The 11,732-nt window shown below is 49.8% G+C and overlaps 1 protein-coding gene across 1 annotated transcript in view; it reads right to left on the minus strand.

The window, feature by feature from the left end:
* ARIH1 (ariadne RBR E3 ubiquitin protein ligase 1) overlaps positions 1-4,891 on the minus strand; it is a 64,011-nt gene extending 59,120 nt beyond the window's left edge. Inside the window, exon 1 of the mRNA XM_075714470.1 lies at positions 4,501-4,891. Within this exon, the coding sequence (XP_075570585.1) occupies positions 4,501-4,869 (369 nt within the window). The 5' untranslated portion in view covers positions 4,870-4,891. The remainder of the gene's footprint in view (positions 1-4,500) is intronic.
* Between the last annotated feature and the right edge of the window lie 6,841 nt (positions 4,892-11,732).

An 11,732-nucleotide genomic window follows, 5' to 3' on the forward strand; every position in this document is an offset into this window, starting at 1 on the left:
GGCAAGTCATTTCTATTTTGGACAAGATATTTGGAACGTACTGCCCATAGCACTGAATTACACCAGCATCAGGGAAATTTCCTAAATTACAACTGGAAGTCAGTACATTTTGTCCAAGCAAGTAAAGCCGCTGTTTAATAAGACCCCTTTTGCCAAGTGACAATGGGTTCCCACTTGCTGTAACAGAGCTCTATTTAACCACAGAGCTGGAGCATTCTGGGGGTTATCTGCACCGCCTCAACTCTGCCAGCCTCTCAAAAAAGCCACTCCTCATCAAATTTAACAAATACGGCATTGTAATTTAGGAGCGGCCTGGGGTTTTAGCTTATTTTAACAGCAAAGCTTTTACCCAGTAAGGACCTGACCTTACTTGCAAAGAAATCATCCAGCTTTGTCATCTAAATGAAAAACCAATACTCGGTACAAATGCTCTGATGTTACAGATGACCTGTTCTGCTCTGAAGAACCTTATTTTAAAGGCTACAGTAAAGAAAAAAGGTATTTTTGAGCTAGACTAACTTTTGTTGGATTCAGTGATGCCATCTCCTTCCAGAGAAAGTCCAGGTTTGAAGCTCAACATGCTCACAACCACATGGCGGGTCCAGCAAAACACCTGGCTGCATCCAGGATCCTGCTCCCTGCTGCAGGGTCGGGGGAAAAAAAGAGGCTCAACTCCTTTTTCTGTGCTCTGTTTTAAACATCAGCCACCTCAGAGCTTTATCCCATTATTTTCAACACCTTGCCATTACAAAGTCCAGAAAGAATTAATATGGTCCATGACATCATAATGATGTCATTGGAATGCTCCAGAATTGGTGACCAAAAAGGGGAAACAAACCCAACTCAAATACTGAAATCACACAAGCTTGCAACAAGGCAAGGGGAACACTGGGCCAACCAAGATGACAGAGACACAGATCATCATGTGCTCTATTCAGAGTAGAAATAAACATGCTATTCTAAACATTTTTCGTGTTTATTTTCAGAAAATCTAGAGCAAAGATGAAAATAGCAATCCAATATAAAAAAAGATGTTAACGATGGCAGAAAATTATTTGGACAAAAGTTTACAGAGGAAGAATATGGGGAAGATGTTTAAATGTGGCAAAATGCCTCTGAGAGGAGAGAGCCTTTTGTTCAACACCACCCCTTAGGTCTAGGTTTTTACAGTTGTTCAGTAAGTTACTCCACCAGTGGTTGGAAAACCACCAGAAATCTACCTGTTCGCTTTGACAACTAAAATTCAAAATAACACATCAAATGACTCTTTACTCGGCGTAATCATAGCGATATAATGGAAGTGATACTCTGATCTGAGGTAGGGTTTAGAAGTCTCAGCCAATCAACTGCACCAGGTTAAGGGACTTATTCATACCCCTATTTTTGCATTCAGAGGGGAAGGGAAATCTTGTTGTGCAACACATGGACTCAAATCAGATTATAAGCATAAATGCCAAACACTGTGTAAAAATCATCATTAAACACTTGAAATCCCACTTATGCTCAGACAAGAAAGAGCAAATGCAAAATATCCTGAATATTTGAGTCATTCTGAGACTTCCCTAGTTCACTGAAAGTTCAGTGGTCTTAGAAGGCCAAGTGATAAAAAAGGTAATAGCTCAGCGTCAAGCAGCTACCTTCAAGAGCCCACATGCTATAGTGCGAATTACAGGCTTTGTAACCAGCAAGTTTACCACAAGTTAACTACTAGTTCTGCAAAGTCCCCATCAGATCAAATCCCTGTTCTGAGAAGTTCATGTTTTTCTTATAGAGCTTGTATTTGGAAATGACTAATGGATGGGAGAATGAATTTAATTCAGTCCCTTCAACTATTGGTACTATCAGCTAATAAACTGTTCAAATGCAGTGTTTTAATATGGACAAAGGCCATTTCATACAGACAGTTATACCTGCCATGGCTCAGATACCCCCCTGCAGATACTTCATGGCTCATTGATACCTCTTCCTTTCAGTGCAGCTGCAGAGTTGATCAACTCAAAAACAAAATCTTACTTAAAACTTACTCCCGATTAGAAGAAATAAGTACCTTCACTGGTTAGAGGGCACAAGACCTACAGCTGAAGTTTTCAGGCATGGGGTACCTCTGCATTACATCCTTGCTTGAACAAGTAAGTTCCCAAGCACTAAAAAACATAACCGCAACCATCATCGTTTGATACCAAGAACCTAACGTAGACACAGAGACCAAAACCATCCAGTACTCTATTGAAACAAGTGAATCACAGCACTGCAACCAAGAATCCGCAGCAGGATCCTGAGCCAATGTGACTCCAGAAAAGATTTACTGAACCAGAAAAGCAGCAGCAATCCTGGTTGAGTGCCAAAAGCAAGGAAATAAACAGAACAGAGCCCTGGAAGATTTCACCACCAGCAACAGGGATGAGGATGAGCAAATACTAAAGCATCAACTGAATTCGGTTCACTTACCTCTGAACAGACTAGAAATCTAATAGCAGTAAGCCTGCATTTAAAAGCAATTCAGAGCAACTGAATGTTTTTCTACCCTCTTCTGATACATTCCAGGGCTCAAGCTGATTTTAGATCCTAAGTTTACCCAGGACATTCTAAACAAACTGGCTTTCTGCACTCTGCTCTGTTAAAACCAGGAATAACTACTGCCAACCTAACACAAATAACTAAAGCATAAGCAGCAGCCACAGTGGTTCCGTGTAGGTGGTTTGCAAGGCTTCTGCAGAGCCCAATGCAGCCAAGTCCATCACAGGGTCAGGCCTCCCACTGCCACGCCAGGTACATGAGCGGGTGAAGGGTCTCTTTACCTATACTGACTTCTCTCCACTAGTTCTGCAACTCTGAGGTCACGCTCCTACAGCTTACATAAGAGGGGGAAAAAAACCCACAGACCAGAAACCAGGACCTTGTCTAAGAAATCAGTTCATTAAGAACATAGGTGAATTCACCATATTGGCCAGGTCTGGAAAATGCACAAGCAGGAATACTCAACTACTCCTCACTGGCAGGAACTTTTCCACCACTTTGCTTATGCAAAGATAGGACAAATGGTAGAACCTGTTCAATACAATCATGGGCCATGATTTTCACAGTCTTAGTCATTAAATACAGACTCACCATTTTAATAGCTATTTCAGAGAGCAAAAATATTAAGTTACCAATTGTTTGCACGTCTACTTGCCATTTGTTTCCCTCCCTATATTATAATCAATAACTGGTAGTAAAGAAATATCCATACTTAACCATGAGATCTTTAACTGCAGGGTAATCTAGACAGACTCCTTTATTCAGCTTTACATGTACAGTATTACTATTAAGTTATAAACTTTGACTTAAAAAATGCCATTTACTTACTAATTTAGTATGCAAATACTTGAACAATTGTTTGCGTCAAGTTCCATATAAACTACAGTGGAATTATAGCACATAAAGCAACATTTTAAAACTGCTATTACAGCCGCTGTAGAACACAGAATAGTTGGGCAAAAGCATTCACTGAAGCATCTCTTATTTAAAGGGATTTACCCACACTGGAAGTACATATAACTAGCAAAACAACTGCTTTCTGGGCACTGTGTCCTTCAACGTTTAATATCCACGGATTCCTCCTTCTCACACTATTCCTGTTTGCACACTGGAAAAGGAAAAGCATTTTCTATTTACTCACTATAATTCTGAATAATATTGAGTAAACGGAAACAAAAGAAAACGCAGGCACTCTGGTCACCTGCAGAAAAAGTGAACGGCATCAGAAAATTTATTGTAAGCTAGAGCAAAACCTTGCCATAAACATTTAGAAAGGGATGCCAGATAGCTTCAGTGGTTCGATTTTTTTTCCAAAAGCTCAACAGCCAACAGATAAGACTTCGATACTTTCATCTCAAGACAGTAAATGTTATTTTGAACTCAATTTCAATTTTAAAGCAGTGTGCTTAAAAACTGGAGATAAAAAAAGTTATTGTTCTGCAGCGACTGCTCATATCCCTCCTAGCCTATACTGGAAATAAACACAAGGTTCAACCCCATGAGTAAGACTGCGTTTGTATGGCGGGGGGGAAGGCAACAAAACCAGAGCGGTGCCTGGCTGCCTCTCCTCAAATTCCAGAGCTTGCCATCGACCCACCAGGTTACCGAAGCAACTGTGGAACTGTAGGGGCTAAAAGCTCCCAGCCAGGGTGAAGACGGAGGGGAAGAAAGGCAAAATACGGATTACAGCCCACCGGCTGGAAACCATACAAAGATGAGCCCTTTTAAAGCCAGGGGCCTCGTTCCCGACGCTTCCACGGCAGGAAGCGAGCTCCTGGCCTGCCCGGAGAGGCCTCCCCAGGGGAAGGGGGTACCGAGGAGTCCCCCCGGCAGGGGCGAGGGACTCCCCTCGGAGTGTGTGTGTGTGGGGATCTGGGCCGCGGGAGGGCCAGGCCCGGCACCCCTCAGGCGAGGCCCGTTGGCGGCACGGGCCGTCCCGCCTCCCCCCGCTCCCGGACCCGCTCCCCTCCCCGGGGGTCGCACCTGGATGACCTCGTTGACCTCGCGGATGCACTCCACCATGTGCTGCAGGATCTGCTCTGCCGTCAGCACCTCGTAGCGATAATCCTCCTCCTGCTCGGGGCCGCCGCCGCCGCCGGGGCCCGGCCCGCCGCCCAGGCCGCCTCCACCACCACCACCGCCAGGGCCCAGCCCTCCCGTTTCACCGCCCAACAGCCCGTCGCGCTCTCCGCCGACGCGCAGCCCGGGCTCCACCAGCTCCACCTCGCCCAGGTCCAGGTTATCGTCGGGCTCGTCCTCCTCCTCGTCCTCTTCGTCCTCCTCCGCGCCACTGTCCTCGCTACACTCCTCGTCCTCGTCGAACTCGTAGTTGTAACCCTCGTCCGAGTCCATGGCGAGGCGGTGAAGAAACGGCGGCGGCGGCTCCCGCGGCCCCCCCCACCCCGCCGGCCTGGCTGGCGCCCGCCGCCACCCCCCACCGCTGGCGCTGGCCCCGGCCCCGGCCCCGCCGCGCCTCAGCCTCCGCCGCCGCCGCCGCCAACAAAGGGACGCGGCCGACCCGCTCCGTCACCGCGCGCCGCGCACGCACGGCACGTCACGCCGCGGCGCGTGACGCGCAACGCCGCGCCTGCGCGGCGCCCGCCATCTCCCCTTCGCCGCGCCGGGAGCCATCTTGAGTGCGCACCACACCCCCCTACTCACACCCCCCCGTCTCCCCGCCGGCCGCCGGCGCCATCTTGAGTGTGGCGCGCCGCCATGCTGAGTGCGGCGGGTGGACCCAGGGGAGGTTTACTGTCTTCCCCCGCTACCGACCCGGGTCTGGGCGCCGCGGGGTGGCGGGGACGTGTGGTGGAGGTGGGGGCGTGGGGCCCTGCTGAGGTGTCCTCGCAGCCAACCGGGGCAGGAAGGCCCTCAGCACCTCCGTTATGTAAAGAGTGGTGCAGCGCCTGCGGGGAGTGAATTGTGAGGGAAATGTGAGGGGAAATAGGTTATTCTGCCTCAAAATCAGAATAAAATTGCACTGAGACTCTCCAGGCAGAAGTTCGTGTAAAACCATGGGATAAACACGTGCCCACCATCCCTGGAGGGGACTCTGGCTATGCCAGGTGCCATCTCCGTACTCCAGCTTTGCCTTCTGGTCAGTGGAGATAGTAATACCCAGTTTTTCACAGTGGTGCCGGGCTTGATTCCCTTTCTTCTCTGTTAATTTGGCATTTTGCAGGGGGAAGAAATCGCAGGAGTGGCTTCATCGCCAGACCAGGGACAGTCCTTTTTCCTTCCTGCACACAGCTGGGGCCGAGCCTGCCATCAGTGAGCACTCTGGACAAGTCAGGGATGCGCGGCCAGTGCCATTCCCGGGTGGCCTCATCACTGCCAGGGCCTCTCGCTTGGACACTGAGCCACCTGTGAAGAGCAGGGCGGATGTCAGGGTGCTGCAGGGGTTGAGCACCCTTCACCTCAGCTTTCCCTGCCATCGCAGTGGCATGGGCAGGGCAGCTCTGCTTCCCAGCATCAGCTGTGTGTGGTACAGGGGAGGTGAGCCAGGCTTATTGTTTGCAGCCATTTGGGGAGCACAGGGGACTCTGGTTGGCTTGGAAACAAGGCTGCAGCCTGCCCAGAGGAGAGCCAGCTGATACCAAACCCTCTGTTGCTATTCGCTGCGGATGCGAGAAGCTGACACAGCCACAGGAGGACTCCAGGGCCACCTTCTCCACCGGCGCTAATCCTCCACTTCCTCACCCCCCAGGGAATCGTTTCTTCTCCAGGTGAAGTTCTGATGTGGTGATATTATTCACCCGCTCCACCCAGATGAAGATGCCCCTGTGCCCGGAGGGCAGGCAAGACTCAGCCTGGCGGTATGTGGCATAGGTGTGACGAGTTTCATCAGCTCTCTGGGGTAGGAGTCACCACGGCACTTGGTATTCAGGCAGCACCCGGTGCAGCAGCATCCTGCTTCCTGCTCCTGTTTCAATACAAATACCTTGTGAAACAGGCAGAAAATTAGAAGCTGCCTCCAAAAGGGTGTTTATTTTCTGCTGGAGCACAGAAAGTGTAATGATGGCCGCAGTGACAGGGGTTTAAGCTCAGGGTGATTCAGGCAGGTGCCCTTGGGGATCCAAGCAGATTAAGTGTCCAATGTCCTAGGTAGATGTCTCTAGAAACCTCACTGGATACCAGTCTGCATCTTCAGATACACAAGCATCTCTGAAAATCAGCTCTGGATGTTTCATAGAATTGCAGCCGCTTCCAGCAAGCTCACTACAGTTGCAGCTGCCCGCTGTCCTCCCCAAACAGTTGTCACGCAAAGCCATCCCCATCATGCAGCTTGGGGACAGCCCGCAGTCCCTGAGCTCTGCTCTGCCCAGGTCTGGAGTGGCGCAGGGGCATGTGGGCCAGGCACACATGTTGCCTCACACCAAGCTACCTAGTAAATAAAGCCAGGTCCCTAATTACCCTACTTATTTGGAATGGCAAAGACCTGGGCATTAATCATCTTGCCCTACATAAATATAAATAGCCCCGTCTTTGTTCAGCTCCGGACTTACCAGTTGGATGTTTGTTTGCCAGGCTGGTCCCATCTCCCATGTCAAGCCTTGGGGGCTCAGCTAGTCACCCCAGGTCCTCACCCTACACTTTGTCCCTGAGGGGGACTGTGTGTCATCCCCTGGGGCTCTGTGCTAGCACTGTCCTGCCCAGCTGGTGACATGTCCAGCTCCTCGCCAACATGTGAGCAGGCATGGGGCAGCAGATCTGCCCACCGGACCCCAAGGAGCCAAGACACGCATTGACCGGGCTGCAGGGTTTTGCTTTATCGGAGCTTTGCAGCTTCCCAGAGCCTGCGCTTGGACGCAAAACCGGGTCCAACCTTTCGCTGGAGGTGACTTCCCTCTCTGGGACGGGGCTACCAGTGTGTTTGGTAACCTGTTTTTCCCCTCCGGCTGCCCGGGAGCACGCCGCCGGCCCCGGGATGGCTGTGGCGGTGCCGGGGCACAGGCAGGAACCAGCCACCCCCGGGTGGTCCCCGGCATCCCCGCCGCGGGCATCCCAGCGCCTCCCCGCTGCCCTCTCCTGGCCCCTGCCGAGGCTGCAGAGCTCCCGAGCCTGGAGCCTCGGCGCAAAGCCCTGCGAAATGAGCTAACAGACACCGAGCTAAAGGCATCGCCTCGCACAGCCCTTCAAAACCCAAGGGGAAAAGCCATCCCTCAGCAGCACAGAGCACAGCCATTTAGAAACACCTTTAAACTTCCTTGGGCACCCGACTATTTCCCTTTCTCGTATAATCCCAGTAATAAACATATATGAACAGTGATGGGATCTTCCCTGTGTTATCCTGCAGCCATGGGAATGCTGTTCTCCTATGGTCTCAGCTTTATCTTTTCCCGCGGCAAGACAGGGATCAGCACTTAGCTGCCAGTTACTCCTCAGTTCAAACACTAATACTTCTCAAAAATACCCTTTGGTATGAAATTTTAGCCATATTTTTTGCAAAAGGTCTTCCTTTTATTACAAAGTTTCCAACCCAACCATCATGTGTGGAGCCCTGGGTATGCATCGGTTCCTTGTAGATGGTTGGCAAAAGATACCTGAGAAAAGCAGGGCTGCTGCCTTCAGCTCATCCTGAGGGGATCTGTGCTGCCTCTGGAAATTTTAGGACTCCAGCTATCAAGGAAAGCTGAGAACTGCTCTCCTACCCACTCTGAAAAATTATTTAGATCTCCATTGGCACCTGGTGCTTTTTCATTTTATTCTTGCAAAAGCTTAATTACCCAAGTGATTCTAGTAACTGTTAACGCTGAAGCTGACAAGAATAAAATACTGGATTGCAATCACCTTGCTCCATGAAGTTAAGTACCTGCCTACGGGATTTACAGGAGAGGGGCCTCTGTGCAGGAGGAGTTTGTCACTGTGCATCCATGGACTCTGATTCCAGCTCAGCCCCACAGCCATGATTGAGAGCAGCCAGGGACAGCAGCCACAAATACTCAGCCTCCACAATAACTTGCAGCATCTCCCTGTGACAAGCCCCACTTTGCTATACCAAAATGCTGCGAAAAGTGCTGGTGCCCCACAACGCAACCACCCTGGGCTGCCGCCCTGGGAGGTTCACCAGCAGATTCAGGGTGAGCCTCATATCTCACCTGGCCTCCCTCCTGCTCCACTGCTCCTTGAGCCATGCGGGATCTCTGGAAAAAGCCCTTTTCCTCCATCACCTGAGGCACATAGAGCTCCTGCACTGGGAGAAAGGAAACCCAGGAGATTTCTTGATGCCTCAGGTTTGATTTTGGCTGCCTGCACACCCATTAACAACCTTGACCATGACGGTAGGCTGAGATACCCCACAGATCACCGCCATTTGTTCAGCCACCCCAAAGCTGTGTGAGTTGGAGATAATCCAGAGGAAAAAAGGCTTTGCAAATAATACCAATAGTGCAAATACCACCAGGCTGAGCTTGAGTCAGGAATCCAAATCCTTCAGACTGATTAACACATCTCACCTTAAGCTTTTTGCCTTAAACTCTGCTTTTAAGTTCATAATTGTTGAAATGTTCCTCCTCACTGAGACCTGCTCCTGCCTGCTTGCTCTGAATCTCCCAGGCCTCACACCCCTTAGATGTGCTCTCCCATCTGAAGAGGTCCCTTCTGCTCAACTCCACCTGTGCTGAGAAATTAATTTACTGCATGCATCTGCTAAACTGTTCAGCAGCAGCATCTAGCATGACATGTGGTGGTCAAGGTGGAAATGTAGAGATATGAGAATGAGTCATCCTGTGCTTTGAAAAGTGCCAGGATATATGTTTGTGGCTCTGAAAGCAGCATGCTCTACACCAGCCCGCTTCAGCCCCCAAAAGCATGGATGTTGCCCATGATCTGAGCTGTCAGTGGAGGATCTGGCTGGTGAAAATACCCTGGATGTGGATTTAGGGTCACCTCTTATTTAGGATCTTCTTTGTGCACATGCTAAAGCTCCACCACTAGTCTCTCCTGGCTTTTGCTGGGTCTCTAAATACAAGCACTCCTCTGCTCAATGAAGTTGGTGCTGGTACCTCTGCCTCTCCAGCTCACAGTCTGCAGCGTTGGGGCTCAGAGGGACACTGCTTCCCCCCTGTCACCCCCTCGGGTACAGGTATCTCTGGCAGAGGGGGAAGAGGCTGGGAGTCTCACCCATTCTCCTATGACACTCAGTTTGGTTTTGGTAGAAAGCAAAGCCCGAGCTCAGGTCACAGCACAGTGAGGCTGATGGCCTGCCTCTGCTGCTTGGTGCCCCCATGTCCACAGCAAACTTCAGGGGAGTTACTCTGAGAAGAGCGATGTCACCCCGAAGGAGGAAATGTGTCCTTGTCATCCCACCTCCAGTGGAACACATGCTCTGCACAGAGCAGCCACGAGCTGGAACAGCAGATATATCAGCACCAACATGTGCAGATGGCTTGCTCCCTACCAACACCTGTGTGACACCATGCTGAACAATGTCCTCCCCAAAACATGAAGATATGCAACAGGAGGGTCCACATCTGCAAAGACCCAGCACATGCCAACCCTTACTGCCCCCGGACCACCACCCACAAGTAAGGTCACTTCAACAACTGCATGGCTTGAACCCTCGCAGTTGCAATCCAAACACCATAATTATTTTACCAAGGATGAAAGGGGAGGTAAACAAGCACATGAAGAGAGTAAGTTTGCCCAGAAAGCTCCTGAGATGGCAAAATTCAAGTCAGAGGTCTACAGGCAGTTGCAGGCATTTCCAGAAGATGAACTGTGTTTTCCAAAGCCCTCTTCCAGCCACAATACCAGCAGATCCCTTGACCTGGGAGCTGGCTTCATTCAGGAGCAAGTGTGCTTAGACAGAGTTTGTCTCAAGGACCAAAACAAAGAGGAAGCTCATGGGAGTGCTCTGTGAAGGTTTCTATGAATGGCTTCCTCCGTTCCCCTTTCACCCGCTCGTATACTTCTCACAAGCAGAGGAATCTGTATGCAGAACGCCCTCCTGTTTAAATGCCGATACAGCCAATGTTACAGGGAATTAGGCAGCATAATAAATTAGTTTATACCTTAAAAAAATGCTGTGGAAAAAGGAACTGCACTGACAGCCCAAAGGCCATCCTCATGCCCTGAAGGCAAACAAACCAGAAAGACCCAAGTGTGGCACCAGCCTGATTTTATAACAATTTATGTCAGAATAATGAATTTGGATTTCTACCAAATTCATTATTGGTAGTAAGCAGGTAATCCAGAAGAGCCCTGGTGCAGCACAGTTTTTCTGCAGAGTCCCCCAGCATCTTGGCTTCCAGATCTTGCAGTCAAAGAGATGACAAGAGGGGTTTGCAGGTACTTCTGCAATGGGCATCACCCAGCTGGGCCAGTGTGATATTTTCAGGGCCCAGCTTAACCCTGTGCACTGACATTAAAGTGTCTCTGAGCTGGTACAACCCTGCTGTGCAGCTGGTGATCTGGGTTAGGGTGAGCAGAGGTGCAGTGGGGAAGACAAGTAAGCTCTGAACCTTGCGTCTCTCCCATTTACTCCCTGCTTGTTCCTTGCTGAACTAGCCTCAAAGAGGCCAGCCTTCCCATGTGGATATATCACCCTGGAGATACGCTCCGAGACTCTGAGCTGGTCTATTGAAGAGCTACTGAAGAGCATCAGCAACTTTTGGCTATGGCTCCATGCCTGATGCAGGGCAGCGTGTAAACCAGTTTCTTTCAGCCAAGCTCCAAAGTTAAAGAACATGCTTAAGCAGTTTTCTTATGTAAAGATACATTCCTGAACCAGACTTAGTCTAGATTAATGCTGGCCAGCTACAGATTAACTTCTCTGAGTCATCTCCCAGAGACATCAGGTCCCTTAAAATAGCAGCAATAACAGCATCCATTAAAAGTCTTGAATATTTTGACTGAAAGCTATGATCACAACACTTTACGTAAGTGTGGTGAACATGTCATCCTCCTCGGACTGAAATAAGGATTCGCTTCAGGCCAGGGCACTTTTGCATTTCAGTCTCACACACTGGGAAGCACAGCCCTGCTGATGCTGCTGACATTGTCTGATGCAACACAGCAACAAACACCCTTGGTTTTTTTTCTTTTTCTTTCCCTTGCAATTTTAATACAGTGAATCTACCTGAGGAAGAGTCCAGGGATACTGGACTCAATCAATGTTGTCAGAGAAGCAGTGGCAACAGCTGGCGCTTTGGAGGTTTGCACAGGGAAAGGCAACAAACCCCACTCAAGACCACAGAGGCTGCCTGTAGACCAGC

This window comes from Pelecanus crispus, chromosome 7 (assembly GCF_030463565.1).
Source record: "Pelecanus crispus isolate bPelCri1 chromosome 7, bPelCri1.pri, whole genome shotgun sequence".
In the NCBI taxonomy this organism is placed as follows: domain Eukaryota; kingdom Metazoa; phylum Chordata; class Aves; order Pelecaniformes; family Pelecanidae; genus Pelecanus; species Pelecanus crispus.